This window comes from Anomaloglossus baeobatrachus, chromosome 7 (genome assembly GCF_048569485.1).
Source record: "Anomaloglossus baeobatrachus isolate aAnoBae1 chromosome 7, aAnoBae1.hap1, whole genome shotgun sequence".
Taxonomy (NCBI): domain Eukaryota; kingdom Metazoa; phylum Chordata; class Amphibia; order Anura; family Aromobatidae; genus Anomaloglossus; species Anomaloglossus baeobatrachus.
In genome coordinates this window covers 118,288,685-118,304,017 of record NC_134359.1, presented here as the reverse complement: position 1 = coordinate 118,304,017, position 15,333 = coordinate 118,288,685, and the positions used below count along the sequence as shown (strand labels likewise).

Sequence of the window (15,333 nt, the reverse complement as noted above, 5' to 3'; positions counted from 1 at the left end):
CCAAACCCAGCTGTCGACCATTCGGGCGGACCTCCGCCCGACGGGCACCCCAAAATACGAAGGAGTGCCCCAAGATCCAGATCAGGCACTTCCCTATAACAAATAAAACAAAAACGAAAATATCAAAACCAATAACAGCACAACCACCAACACATCAAAAAACACCCCTTTCCTCAAACCTTCCGCACGTAACCAAAGTCCCATGATGCTACAAACAACTGCGGTCTCACATACCGCCGAAAACAAGAAGATTCCCATCTACCAATACGCTTTACCACCTCATCTCCAAGCCCCCCAACGGGCTGCCTCCGTTGCTTGCACCAATTCGGAATGAATGCGACCCGAATTCCTCCGGGCGCTCCCCCGCGTTACGTAGACTTAGCCGCAGCACCGCCACAAACTGAAACCTCGACAAAAACGACCCATTCAAATGCCGCAACAACGGGCCAGGTAAGCCTCCCCTCACGGCCATAAATCTCTCGACTAAACGCACAGGGCACAATTCCTCTCCTGGAACCGCATATAAACACCACCAATCTACCACGGCCCAGCTGATCCATTTTTGACCGGCCGAATCCGGCACTCCACCTGACTACTGCTCACTTGCACGTCCTCAAACATCAAACCACCACCCGTCACCCTGGACGGGCTCACCAGCTCGCCTATCCGGAACGCCCCATAAAAAGCGAGACCGAAAGCCGTTGTAAATAGAACCGTCTCGTACACAGGACTCACAAATGCCGCTCAGGCCACCCACCATCCGTCTCAACAAACCAAACGATACAGGGCGCCTCTTGTCCCTCTCCCGTACGCCACGGCGAAAGCCCCGCAAAGCCTGACGAACCCGAAAATCCTGTGAAACATCACGCTCCCCTCTCATTTTTAACCAAAATGCCACTGCCGACACCCGATGTGCCACAGCCGATGCCGATCGCCCGCTGAAAAATCCGTACTCACCAATGACAACAAAGCCACCAAGTAATCCACGCTTTCCCCACCAAACATCAGACGCAACAACTCCTCCCATTCAGCCCACACCTTAGCATACCGGCACCAAGTCACCTCGGTCACCGAGTTCCGAATCAAGTCTGAGATCACCGCCTCACCAGATGCCACAAATCCTCGGGGCACTCCACTCCAACTTCGTCCGCCCACGGCAACAGCGCCCGAAACCTGCTGAACTGAAAACGAGACAAAGCATCAGCCACCTCGTTGTCAACACCCGGAACGTGCCTTGCCACTACCTGCACATTCAACTGCAGACATCTCAACACTAAATGCCGCAAATACACCACCACCGGCTCCGACTTAGCAGACAAGTTGTTAATCGCGTGCACCACCGCCTGGTTATCACAATGAAAACACACTTTCCTTCCGGCAAAGTGCGACCCCCATAGCTCCACTGCCACTACAATGGGGAATAGCTCTAACAGAGCCAAATTCCTAACCAAGCCGCTCTCCCGCCACGCCTGTGGCCACTGCCCGACACACCCAATGACCTCTGAAGACAGCCCCAAACCCGGCCGACCCCCGCCGCATCCGTAAACAGCTGCAACGCCCCGTTAGACGCCACCCTCTCCATCACCAGCGTCCGGCCGTTGAAATGCTGCAAAAATTGATCCCATACTTCCAAATCGTCCCTGATCGCCTTTGTGATCCGCACAAAATGCGCCGGCAACCGTACCCCGGCCGTCGCCGGTCGCCAAACGCCTCGCAAACACTCTCCCCATTGGCACAATTCTGCAAGCAAAATTCAATTTTCCAAGCAAAGACTGCACCGCCTTAAGCCGCACCTTCTTCGCCGCTTTTACCCCTGACACTGCGGACCTCAAATCACGGACCTTCTCCGCCGGCAACCTGCATTCCATAGCAATGGTGTCAATTTCAATTCCCAGAAAACACATCACCGGCGCCGGGCCTTCCGTCTTATCCGGCGCCAAAGGAATCCCGAAACTGGCCGCAACTTTTTGCAACGCAAATAGCAAACCCGCGCAAACCATCGAACCCGCCGGCCCGACACACAGGAAATCATCCAGTAATGAATGATGGACGTAAGCCCGGACACGTCCCGAACCACCCACTCAACAAACGAACTAAATGCCTCAAAGTACGAACACGAAATGGAACAGCCCATTGCAAACAACGATCAACATAATAACTGCCATCCCACCAGCAACCCAACAAATGCTGACTATCTGGATGAACCGGTAACAACCGAAACGCTGCTTCCACATCCCGCCTTTGCCATCAATGCACCCCGCCCCCGCCCGCCCTAACCAGGTCCAACGCCTTATCGAACGACACATAATATACCGCCGACAACTCCGGCGCAATGCCATCATTCACCGATAACCCTTCCGGGTAAGACAAATGATGAATCAGCCGAAATTTATTCCGCTCCTTCTTTGGTACCACCCCCAACGGTGACACCACCAAATTCCCGCACGGCGGGGCGACATAAGGGCCGCCCATCCTGCCCAAAGCCACCTCCCTTTCCAGCTTCTCATCCACCACTTCCGGGTGATCCCGAGCGGAACGCAAATTACGATACGGCGGAACCGATGCATTAACAACCGACGGAATATGAAAACCATCCGAAAAACCAGAACTTAACAACGCCGCCGCCTCCTTGTCCGGATACCTATTTAAAAACGGAACCATCACTTCTACCTTCACCGGCGTCGTCCCTCTTACCAGCCCCATCACCAGCCTTTCCTTTTCCTTTTTTAAAACATTTGGACAAGCTATGTCCCCCCCCACATCCGGAGCATTCATGCTTAAAACGGCACGCCGCTCCAAACCTGCACTGCCCTTCATTGTACTGCCAACACAAACCTTTCTTGAAACTTGCCGGGGACCCGGCCCCCCCCGAACCCCCGGCGCCCCCCCGAAAGGGCTGAGCCGGTGCCGACATCAATCGCATCCATAAGGAAATATCCTTATGGTCCCAACGCATATCTGGCCGCAATGCCTTCCGCTGCCTAAATTGCTCGTCGTAGCGCAGCCACGCCAGTCCGCCATAAACTCGATAAGCCTCCCCTATCGCATCCATGTAGCCGAACAAAGCCGAACAATGCTCCGGCTCCTTCTCCCCGACCACGCTCGCCAAAATCGCAAATGCCTGTAGCCAGTTGGCAAAAGTCCGAGGAATAAGCCTATAACGGCGCTTTTCCTCCTCGTCCTTCTCCTTTTTGGAATCACTCGGCTTAACCCTATCCAAATTAAATTTCTCCAGGGGAAGCAGAGAAAATATCTCCACATATTCCCCTTTCCAAATTTTTTCCCGCACCTCCTTCTTTAAATGGGCCCCCAGCGGGCCCTCAAAACAAACATAAACTTCGCTTTTAGCCCTATCATCTAAGCGCACCACCTCATCCTCCTTCTCCTTTTCCTTCTCCTTTTCCTTCTCCTTTTCCTTCTCCTTTCCCCCCCCCCGTCTCACTCCCCCCTTCGCCCCCCCCTCTACTCGCACCCGCTCCGTCACCCCCCGTCGCCGCCGAGGCCCCTAAACCGGCTGCACCCACCCACGCCGCCACCGGCGCCTGGGCCCCCTCCCCCCCCCGCTCCCGAAGCCGCCGCCAGCCCCTGCAACAGCCCCAACAATTGACTCCACACTGCGAAACCAGCGGGCGCTGCCGTAGCCGCAGCCGCCCCCCCCCCCGAAGCCCCCCGCCAGCGCAGCCCCTGCCGCCTCCGCGGCCGTCTCACCCGACCGCCGCTCGGCGTCTCCCGAGACCGCCGCCTCGCTGTCCTCCGTCTGTCGTCCATCCGACTCCTCCGAACCGAAAGCCTCTTCCCCCTCCTCGCCGCTGGCCTCATCTTCCATCCGACATCCGGGGGGCGCCGCCGCAGCCCCCCCCCCACCACGGCCGCCAGACAGGGCCGCCGCGTGGGCAGAGTCATCCCCGCTCCATCTCTTGCCCCGGGGTGACAACCCAGGAGACCGTCCTGTCCCCCGCGCCGGCACCCCGGGCCTCGACCTCTTGCGCCCCGCCCCCCTGCCGACTGCAAGGGGCCTCTGGGCGCGGACGACCAGACGCCCGGCTCCGGATCTCAGCCGTCGTCGCCTCTGGCCCTCCTGGGCTATTGCAGGCCTCCATCCGCCGAGTCCTCCCGCTCCCACGGGAGACTGCCACATCCGGGGGCTGCACAGCGGTACTGAGTGACCCGGCGGTTGCCGCAGGGCTCCCGCCGTCACTCCTTCTCTCAGCCGCACCGGGGTCAGGCACCGCAGACCCCCCCCCCGGCGCCGGACCTACCGCCACGTGCAGCCCCGCGGGTCCCCCCCGCCGACTGCAGGGGGATCTGCTGGCCTCTCTCCTGCGCCGAGCGCGCTCCCGGCCTGGAGCCGCTGCAGTCTCATTAACTCCAGCCCGGAGGCCGGGACCGGAAGCAGGCCCCGTGCTGGCCACTCCCACCTCCCGACCGCCGCGGCTGGAACGAAGATTCCTCCCGCCGGCCTCTGCAGCAGCCAGACGCTGCTGCTGCGCTGCACTCTGCGGAGGGTCCCTGGAGGGGCTCTTACATCTCCTCCTCGCCCCCCCCCGCGCCCGGGGAATACCTGCGGGGGGGCCGCGACTGGCGCCCGCCGCTGCTGGGGGGACGAGGGGCAAGCGCCGACGGGTTAACCCCGGCAGCCCTGATGTGGGTCTGCACTGCCAGGGGCCCGTGCGCTGCGACCGCTGCCTGAATCAGACGCTGGAGCTCCTGAAGATCTGCCATGGAGGTGCACGTGCAGATCGTTCGGCGTCCGGAAACAGAAGAGGAGGTAACTCCTTCCTCTCCCAGCTAACCCTTTCCCTGCTCCTCCTCTTCCTCCCCGGCTAAAACCATCCCCCAAAGCCATATTAGGCATATACCACTGTCCCTATTAACCCATCACTCCCTACCTCCCCCTTGGTCATGTCGCCCCTCCCCCCAAGTGGGTCCGTGGCTTTCTTTCTACAGCCAGTATAAAAGGATTCCTTCCCTCTAAAATCATGCTATTAACTAAGAATATAATGTAAAATGCAGTGTTAGGCCAGAGTCACACGTGCGAGTGCCTCGCGTGTAACTCGCGTGAGTCTCTCATTGAATCACCCGGCATGGACTCGCACTCTCCTGACAGGAGCAGGTCGGTTGCATGTATGTCTATGCAGCTGAGACGCTCCTGTCCGGAGAGTGTGAGTCCATGCCGGGTGATTCAATGAGAGACTCACGCGAGTTACACGCGAGGCACTCGCACGTGTGACTCTGGCCTAACACTTTATCACACCACTATATCTCTCCTGAGAGGTGCACAAAAGAGTTTTCCCCTGCCCACTATTAGGCTATGTGCGCACATTGCGTCGTGTCCCTGCAGAAATTTTTGCAGGGATTTGACAGCACATGTGCGCTTCAAATCGCTGCAGAAACTCTTGCATAATGGATCCAGTGTTTCAGCAGAAAAAAAGCCGATTTCATGCGCTCTGGATGAAGCTTCTCCCATAGACAGAGCAGGACCTGCATCCAAAGCGCACGGAATAAGTGACATGTTGCTTTTTAGAACGCAGTGATTTGGAACAAAATCTTGGCATTCAAATCGCTGCGCTCTCAAACGCAACGTGTGCATGGATTATGCACAATCTTCATAGATTGTGCTGGGGACGCAGGTTGCATGCATTTACGCTGCGGTGCAATACGCAGCGTAAATGCATGAAATTCAGCAACGTGCGCACACAGCCTCATAGTCATCCTCCCACTATAGCATATTGTACGGATGTCAATCAGTAAGTGTTGGGCTGCATTTTTACGTGAATATGAGGATTACATTTTCTGAACTGCAAGATTGCTGCCATGTTTCGAGAACAATTCTATGACTTTAGAGTACTTAAGGCCATATGCGCAAAAGAAAATGAATTTTTCTTACGGAAAAACCGGGACCCTGTGAAAGAATCCCACACCTGTGGTGAAAAAAATGCACCAAAACTGCAACAAAATCCGCATGTGGTTTTGCCGCGGTTGGTGAGGATTTGGTGCGGAATTTCTGCGGTTTTGCCGCAGGTTGATCCCTGCTTTTTTTACCAATAATTAATGGTAAAACCGAAGGGACCCGCAGAAAAGAAGTGACATGCACATTCATTCTGCAGCGGAAATTCCGCTGGTAAATCCGCAGGGACAAAAAAAACCGCAGTGTTCGCACAGATTTTTTTAATCCCCATAGATTTTGCTGAAGAAGGACTGCAGAAATGTTATAAACATTTTTCTGCAGCATTTCTGCAGTAAAATCCGTGGCAATTCCGCTGGTAAATCCGCAGCATGCGCACAGTGCCTAAGGTGGGATTTTACATGCTGTTTTCTCAATGCTTGCGGCAACTATTTAGGAGGCCAGACACCTTTGAGATATAATGGTTGATTTTTTCACTCTGAAAAAATCGAATGCAACACAGCATGAGAATCTTTAGCAAATATCCAAGGACGAACCCAAGGTTTTTCCATAGATTTGCAGTTTAACATACTGTGGATCCACTTGTCGATTAGCCACATTTAATAGGACTAATCTGCATGAGGCTACATGACATGGTTTTCACACTGTCACTATCTGTGTCAATAGGTGACACATCTCTTTTTTTTTGCCACAATCCGTATGAAATCCAAAAGCTAAAAAAAGCCTTGTATTGTCTATTACACAGATTCCCATTAAATTTACTGATGGATTAATGCATCCATCTATCATGCTGAATTTGCATTGGAGTCTGTCTCGAAATCTGAATGAAATTTACTCTGTGTGAGCATACCCCTAAGGCTGGAGTCACAGTTGTGTGAGGATCACATCATGTTGCCCGAACTGGCCGCCGGCTCTCCTGGCAGGAGCGGGTCAGTTTCATGTATTTCTGTGCAGCTGACACGCTCCTGTCTGGAGAGCGGGCGTCCAGTCCGGGCGATACGATGCGATCCTAATGCAAGTCACACCACGCAATTGTGACTCCAGCCTAATGACTGTGAATTCCCATAATGCAAACTGATTGCAGACATCTATGCAAATTAAAATTCATTTTATACATTTGAATAGGGTTATTTCTGCAGCATGTGCTAGGCTGAATGGATCCCACAGAGGAGGCATGGGCAAAGTGACCCATGACTAACTTTGTAGAGCAACGAGGGGTTAACTTGTAGGAGGAAAAAAAAGCGCAGGCTGGGGGGGGGGGGTCAACAGTTTAGGGGGGCTGGTGTCAGAGTTGGGAGGGTGGTTAAGATTGAATTGGGTATATAGGATCAGGAAGGGGGTATGGGGACTACCAGATCAGTGCGTGTGGCCAGCAGAAGAGGTCATGCCCTCCCGCCTTGTGTTAAATTGGGGTGTGGGTTGTTAGGAGATAGGCTAGTTTCACACTTGCGTTGTTTTGACGCAAACGGAATCCGTCACTAATGTAGTACTGTTCATTTATTTACATTTGAAGCGCATTACTATGGCGCGTGTGTGTGTCATACAGTACCCGCTTGTGTCCACATGATGTCGCGCTTCCACTGTAAATAAATGATCTGTACTGTATTTGTAATGGAGCCCGAATCCGTTAAAATAGCGCAAATGTGAAACGGCCCATAGTGTTGCGTATTAACAAACTGTTTGGTGTCATTTCCGCAAGCGGTAGTGAGGTGGGTTCTTGGAATTGGTAGTAAAATGGTGGTGGGGGATTGTATATAAGGTGGATGGTAACCCCCTCCTTTTCCTTTGGAATGGTAATTATCTGACAGACTTTGGGGCTCTCCAGGGTGGGGTCCCGTGGGAGTCGGTGTTGAAATGGTTTTCTGGTAAGAGGTGCCCCTGAGCCTGTGGTTGCAGCCGGGGGCAACGCCAAACGGTTTTTTAATTTTATGGGAATGTCCGCCAGATTTTTTTGGCGGTCCAAGAACCTTCCTCGCTTAACGAAAGTTGTGCTATTTATTTACTGTTATGTTTGTGCAATAAAGGGCCAATTTGGCCAATTTATGCAAGCAGGTGTTATGTATTTATTGGGGGGAGAATCTGTGAAAAAAGAGTAACGTGAATAGTTAGTTGGTTGAAGTCGGAAAGTAAGCACTACAATACTGTAGTTATGGATTTCAATACAAGCTACAAACATTGATACATAGGGGCAACATGCAGTCAGATGTGCAGCTTACCAGACTGTTCTCCTTCCACGCCTCTGGAAACTTTGGTCTTTGCTTTTCTCTGGACACCAATACTTGCATGTCTTCGAATGAAGGGTGGTTACCTGCTTCTGCCTGAAATGCCATCTGATGATCGGGCACAGATTCACCTATACACAGATTGTTGTATTAATCATAGAGTGCAGTAGAATACATTGTTGTTTCAGAATAACATATAATATATTAATGTATTGATTATTCCACCCTGGAACCAGGCATACATATGGGTGATCTCTCGCTCTGGCTGTATGCAGTGGTGGACTGCTGTGCATTGTGTACTTAGGGCAGTGCCTGTAATACCTGGTTCCAGAATTCAAAAATAGATATAATGAAACAAATAGAAAACTGAAAGACTTGTTGAAGTAACGCCTTGAATACCAGGACTATATAGTATGACCAAAGGTGAATATTGTTTTGTATGGAAAATGTGAGCTGTTTGGAAACTGTTGCTTCATTTGTATTCATTGACTGAATTCAGGAATGATTTAACCTCTAAAGCCATTTGCACACGCTGGTTTTTTATGCATTTTTATGTGTTTTTTGTGTGTGCAGTTTTGTCACAGATCTGCATGCCTATCCTTATGCCAGCAAACTCAATGAGAATCCTGAAGTGTTGTGCCCACGTTGCTTATTTTGTCTTTGCAGATTTGGTGCAGAAAATAATCTGCAGCATGTCAATTTTTTGGTTCATTTTTCCTGCATTTTTCAGCCCTTCCACCCATTGGTTTCACAAAGAAAAAAACATAATAAAAAAAGGCAAAAATGCACCTCAATTTTGGTGTGTTTTTTTGCAAGAAGATGCAGATTTATTGCAGAAAAACACACCAAATACTCAGCGTGCGCTTATAGCCTTACACTATCTGTCTGTGTAGATATATAGATACAGTATATCTATATGCATATATACTTATATGAAATCTGTATTCATAATTAGTGCAAGGGGCAAAACCTTGAAAGTCTAGAAAACACACCTGTAGAATATATAGTAAATGGAAAAACATAATATAATGTATCCTTTTCTATCAGTGTTTCGTTATTTCTCTGTTTCCTAATGGTATGTGTGCACGGCGTCTTTTTCAGATGCATCATGCCTGGAATCCACTTGAAAGCATGGCAAAAGCCTCCCATAAAATGAACAGGGTGCACAGCAAAGTCAAAACGACATTGCTGTGTGCATGTTCCTTCTTATTTCACTTCTTTTAACCTCTTCAGGATTCGGATAATTATCAATATAGGGAGAATGTTGCTGGCAGGAGAGCCACTACAAGAATGACGGCAAAGCCACCGGTGAAACCTCCTCGGGAAAATGACTACCAATTTTTCTTGAAGCAGTGTCTCTAAATGACGCTGTGTACACATACCCTAAGGCCCTGTGCGCACTAAAAAATGGAAATTTTTTTAAGACAATTTTGGACCCTATGAAAGATTACCGCACCTGCAGTAAAAAAAAGCCGCAAACTGCACCCGAAAACAGAATGCGGTTTTACCACGGTTCACCATGGATTTTCCGCAGGTTGTTCTCTGCGGTTTTTGATCATTATCTATGTCAAAAAAACGTAGGTATCTGCGGAAAAGAAGTGACATGCAATTCTTTTTGCTGCAGAAAACATGCAGCAAAACCTGTTGGTGAAAAAAAAACGCAGTGTTTGCACAGCTTTTTTTTTTTTACCATAGGTTTTGCTGGGGAAGGATTGCAGCAAGGTTATGAACATTTTCTGCTGCAAAACAGGCAGCAAAAGCATGATAAAAACCGAAGTGTGCGCACAGGGCCAACACAGTTTTCCTACACAGCAGCTTGGGAAATGCATGTAGCCTCCAGTTATACAGTGTGTCCACCCATATCCTGTCCACCGCCATTAACTTGAGAATGGCGGCAGCTATAGGTATAGAAGTGGTGTCTAGGTATAGTAAAGTAGGCATGCGCTACGTAATGAAACAACCTATAGCGCCACCTGGTGGAAAACAACGGAGTTAGCATTTTTATCTCGAAAACAGAACGAGATAGAGAAAAAAAATGAATTAAAAAATTGTAGGGCATCATCAATTCAATACGATTCGACACCTTGCATACAGAAATGCTATGATATGAAACCCATGATCCCCCAAAACATTGAATGCTGGTCACGCATATGGCGCTCATTACACTACACACAGCCACCATACCCAATGACTTGTAGGAAGGTCTCCATGAGGTATCGCTTCACGTCCGCAGCCTTGTGAGTATTACACGTTCTAATCATAGCATTTCTGTATGCAAGGTGTCGATTCATATTGAATTGATGGTGCCCTACAACTTTGTAATTCACTTTTCTTCTCTATCTCATTTCGTTTTCGAGATAAAAATGCTAACTCCGTTGTTTTCCACCAGGTGGAGCTATAGGTGGTTTCATTATGTAGCGCATGGCTACTTTACTATACCTAGACACCATTTTTATGCCTATAGCTGCTGCCGTTTTCAAGTTAATGGCGGTGGACAGGATATGGGTGGACACACTGTATATACATACTAGAGATGTCATAACATTACTGACACCTGAAACCAAGTTCAGAGCACATGACTGGCAGCTGACACCAGGCTAAAACTGGTGGATGTACTAACAGAAGTGATAAAAACAAATTGAGGGAAACAAAAAGTACAGATAGGATCTTGCTCGAGTAGAGTAGTGGATATGAAGGGATCAGGAAGGCTCACCAGTAGTAGTTGTGTAAGTCACAATCACTGTTAAAACATGTTCTGCTGCAGTTACCCGGGGGAAGATGATAGGTGCAGATCAAAGAAAAGGTTAAACGCCACTCTGCGGTTGAAAAAAATCCAAGACCATATGGATAGCAATTGTGATCTTTATTCGTCTATGAGTTTCAGAGATTATTCTCCTTCTTCAGGACCAAAAATCACATTGGGCTCAATGTGATTTTTGGTCCTGAAGAAGAAAAATAATGTCTGAAACGCATAGATGAATAAAGATCACAATTCCTATCCATTTGGTCTTGGATTATCTTCATCCGCAGAGTGGCATTTAACCTTTTCTTTGATCTGCACCTATCATCTAATAGAAGTAATGACAGACCCTGATACCTATAGAGGTTTTTCAGTTGCGAATGCTTTAGGATCCCTTCACATGTCCATTTTTCCAGTACTTTTTGTATCCATTTTTTTCATGGATACAGCACTTATCCATTATAACCTATGGTGACCTTCACATGTCTGTGTTTTCACATAGACTGTGAACCAAAAGAATACATTTTTGTTTTTTTTCCGGCAGTACGGATGACAAGGGCCCATACAAGTCTATGGGTCCGTGAAAAACACGTACAGCACACACACATGGCATCCATGTGCCATCTGCGTGCCATCCATGTCTTGTATATGTTTAACATTGGAATTATAGGAGAAGCTTTATAATATTTTCAGTTCTTTAGCCAAACAGGAAAAACACAGATGACACACGGATGACACATTTACGGCACACTGATGGAAAACACTGATGACGCCGGTACCAGTTTTTCACGTATATGTTTTATACGTACGTGTGAAGGGGGCCTAAGGCTCAATTCAGAACTGTGGCTGCGATGCAGCTTTTTGCCCTGACCACAGCAACAAAATATACTCTGGCTGCAATGTGTGAACATTGCCTTACCAAATCTGACTTACTGTTATTCTCGTGTGAAAAAATGGATGGCCACAAAAAATGGACACAGAAAAGCCTACGGCATTATTCACGTGTGCTTTTTTTTTTTGCAATTGATCGCTTTGAAATAGATTTAAGAGATGGAAACGTCTCAGTATTTTCTTTACAAGTTTCTCCCATTTATGTACCACTCCTTGTTTTTAGTATACGGAATGTACCGGGCGTCTTTTTTAGGCAGCTTATGCCGAACCCGCCTGAAAAAGTGCCTCAAAAAATGAACATAGCACACAGCAATCCAAAAAACCCATTGCTGTGCACTTTTTCAGTCTTTTCTTACTTCATTGAACTGCTTCATGGTTTGAAAATCTTGAAGTAGTTAAAAGAAGTTTTGCATTGCCTCCTTGGGTGGCTCCCGCTAGGAAGCCGTTCACTATGCTATAAATTATAGAAAAAAGACGCCAGCAGCAAAACCACTGAAAAACTAAGCCAAAAATTGCCAGAAAAAAAACCACAGCACTATCCTGAAGTCGATTTTCCTAGAAACTCTCGACAGCTCTGTCACGGGAAAAACATGTTGGGTGCACATACCCCTTGATTTCAAAAGCTGCATAAAAAACTTCAATATGGTCTCATAGTCAAGGCACAGCATGATACTGTATATACATGTACAGTCAAAGGGGAATGTGATTGTTCACTTCCCTCTATTGCAAAATGTACCAAATTTATTAAGAGGAATGTATTTCTCAATACTTTGGATAACTTTATATAATAATTTATAAAATTATTTGTATAATTTAGGAAACTGCAAAGATGGGTTTCTGGATTTTTTCACATACAGTATCATATATTGGGCTATCCTATTCAGTAATGAGTCCCATATTTGTCTTGGATGCAATGATAACTGGAGATTGGTCTGGAGACCATGTGGGAAACACCGGGAAAGGAAGGTCACACCAGTCCTACTCCCAGAATTATGGTGTAGGGTGGCATAATGCACACTACCCAGGCCCATCTAGTTTTCATTCCAGGTACACTAACAGCTCAGCCTTATATTGATTTGGTGGTGGAACCAGTGGTGCATCTGTGGCAACCCTGAGGCTTCAGTCGCCACAGGGTACTGCACCTCAGTTAAGGTGCAGTGCTCATCCTGGGTAAGGAAGAGGTTAATTGCTGGTGTTTCTCACATTCACAACCACACACAGTTAGGTACTTTCCCACCGGGCCTGGGATAGATAGGGTGGTGGCCATCACGAGATATGGGACTTTCCTGGTCACTAGGACAACCACCTGGGGGGTGGACACCACTTGGAGAAAAGGAAGGAGCATCTTCACAGATAGTTAGTTAGCCCCGGGCACAGCTTGGGGTGAGGAGCACAGTCGGGACTTTGGTCCAGACATATTCTCTCTACCTTTACACTTCTGGGAGCACTAAAAGACCCGTGGCTTGGAGCAGGCTGCTCAGCCCGAGTTCTCTACAGCTACCGGGGATTTTAGGGTCTGTGGTGTGACGCCCCTGGACTATCAGGCTGTCACAGGGTACTGCACGCTCTTTTCCTTAGTGCAGTATTCAAATCTTGGTTCTGGGTCCCCATCTTACAGTGCTTCCTCCAACAGCAGATCAAATCCTAGGCACACCCTGCACCACACCCACCAGACACACCAGTGGGCGGTTTAAACGGAATAAGGTCGCCCACCTAGGGGTCAGAAAGGGAGGGTGAGGAGAGTGTCAGTGAAGAAAGTGAAGTGGAGTGGAGAGGAGTGAAGTGGAGGAAGCAGGGAGCGGTGGCTCCCCCGAATAGCTGTCTAGGTTGCAGGCAGTGATCTGGACCTAGAGGAGTTGGACACCCAGTCGCAGGGGATTGAGGCAAGGTGCCTGGACCTGTTGAGTGAACGGTCGGCAGCCTGGTCCTATCACCGGTCCGGGACCGAAGGTACGGCGGGGTACACGGACCCTAGGTCGGGGAGAAGCTTCAGGCAACCTGGCAATTAACCTGCGGAGAGCGGAGCCTTTATGGACTGTTTCCACCAGCTCCAGAATCGGGGCACTAGTGCAACGAGGGGGATAGGGCCTTCCACATATGCAGCCCACTGAAATCCCATGCGTGAGCCCTGAGAGCAGGCTCCCACACTTAGCCACAGTGGGGAGCAGGGCCTGGCAAGTTCCAGACTACCGGGCCACTGCAGTGAATCTAACTTTGTGCCAGGAGGCAGGTCACGGATCACCAGGCAGCACTGCAGGGTACGGGACCCGGACGAGCTCCCCTTGAGAGGCAATGGCACCTAGAGACTTGGTTTACCCGGTTGTCAGTGTCTGCTTATTGGGTGAGTACACAAATGATTCCCCTGTCACGGCACCCAGTATCATCTTCCAGAGCCCCGGGGCATACCCCTACCCGTAGAGGGTAACGACACCTGGCTGCCCCATTCCATCACCCCGGTTACTCCTAACATTGGCATCAGCAGTACTCCCAATTACCGCGACAAGTTCTGCTTGTTATTGCTGAAAATATAAACACATGTTTTGTATACTTGGTGAAAAATAAAAATTTATCTGATTAAAATAAAAAACAATTCCCGCACACCACGGGTGGCGTCACAAACTATCAGCTTCCTGTAAATATCCCCTTTTACATTAGAGTGTGGCCCCAAGCCCCCAGGTCCAGAGAACCTCGAGCCACGAATGGACATTGCCCACTGATCCAAGCAGTTTGATCCGTTGCTGGGGCGGCACATGTGGCAAGTGCAGGAAACACCCGAAGCCCGTTCCACATTCCGTCCACGGGATTGGAGGGACCCCGACCAGAAAGGACACACAGTGGGAACATCGGTGGTGACCTCCGATTTATCCGGGATCGGCTGGGGCCCATCACGGCAGAGATCGGTACTCTGAGGCTGCATTGGAACTGTGAGTAAAAAGACCTAGAACCGCAGCAGCTGACTCTGCCTCTTATTACCGTGGCCCCGCGCTTCGGCGCCAACGATCACTACAACTCTCATCATCCTCTCTGGGGCCCGCTCCACTTGTGGGGAGCAGAACCACCCTTGTTGCAACACTATCAGCCTCGGAGGACATCACCCGCAGCAACAGCTAATCCCTGTCCACGTACCACAGGTGGCATCACGAGACAAACAACCATCCTCCATTCATCCTCCCTTTTATTTTACCCTCAGGGCCACGAAGCCGGGCAGGGCCACTCGTGACATTCCCAGACCCGACGTCACCAGCCCAGCGACAAGTAAAGTTAACCCCTTGCTCCGTGGCTGCTACACATCCATCTCCCCAAAGCATTACAGGAGCTGTTTTTCAACATGACAATGCTAGGCCGCATGTTGATTTTGTTACTGTGAGCAGCCTATGTGCCTAAACATGCTACCTTGGCATGCAGGGTCTACAGACTTGTCTCCCTTTTGAGCTTATCTTAGCTGTCATTGGTTGACAATTGCACAGGTAGCTGCCAGCAGAGGATCTTGATGATTTACGTACTCAAGTGCATTATGTGTGGCAGAACATTTCTCATACAAAAATTTAATAACCTTAGTGATAGCATCGAAGTCA

At 49.4% G+C, this 15,333-nt stretch overlaps 1 protein-coding gene across 1 annotated transcript in view; it reads right to left on the bottom strand.

The window, feature by feature from the left end:
- BMPR2 (bone morphogenetic protein receptor type 2) overlaps positions 1-15,333 on the bottom strand; it is a 284,724-nt gene that overhangs the window by 16,437 nt on the left and 252,954 nt on the right. The window contains exon 10 of the mRNA XM_075317608.1: positions 8,122-8,258. Coding sequence (XP_075173723.1) covers positions 8,122-8,258 — 137 coding nt within the window. The remainder of the gene's footprint in view (positions 1-8,121; positions 8,259-15,333) is intronic.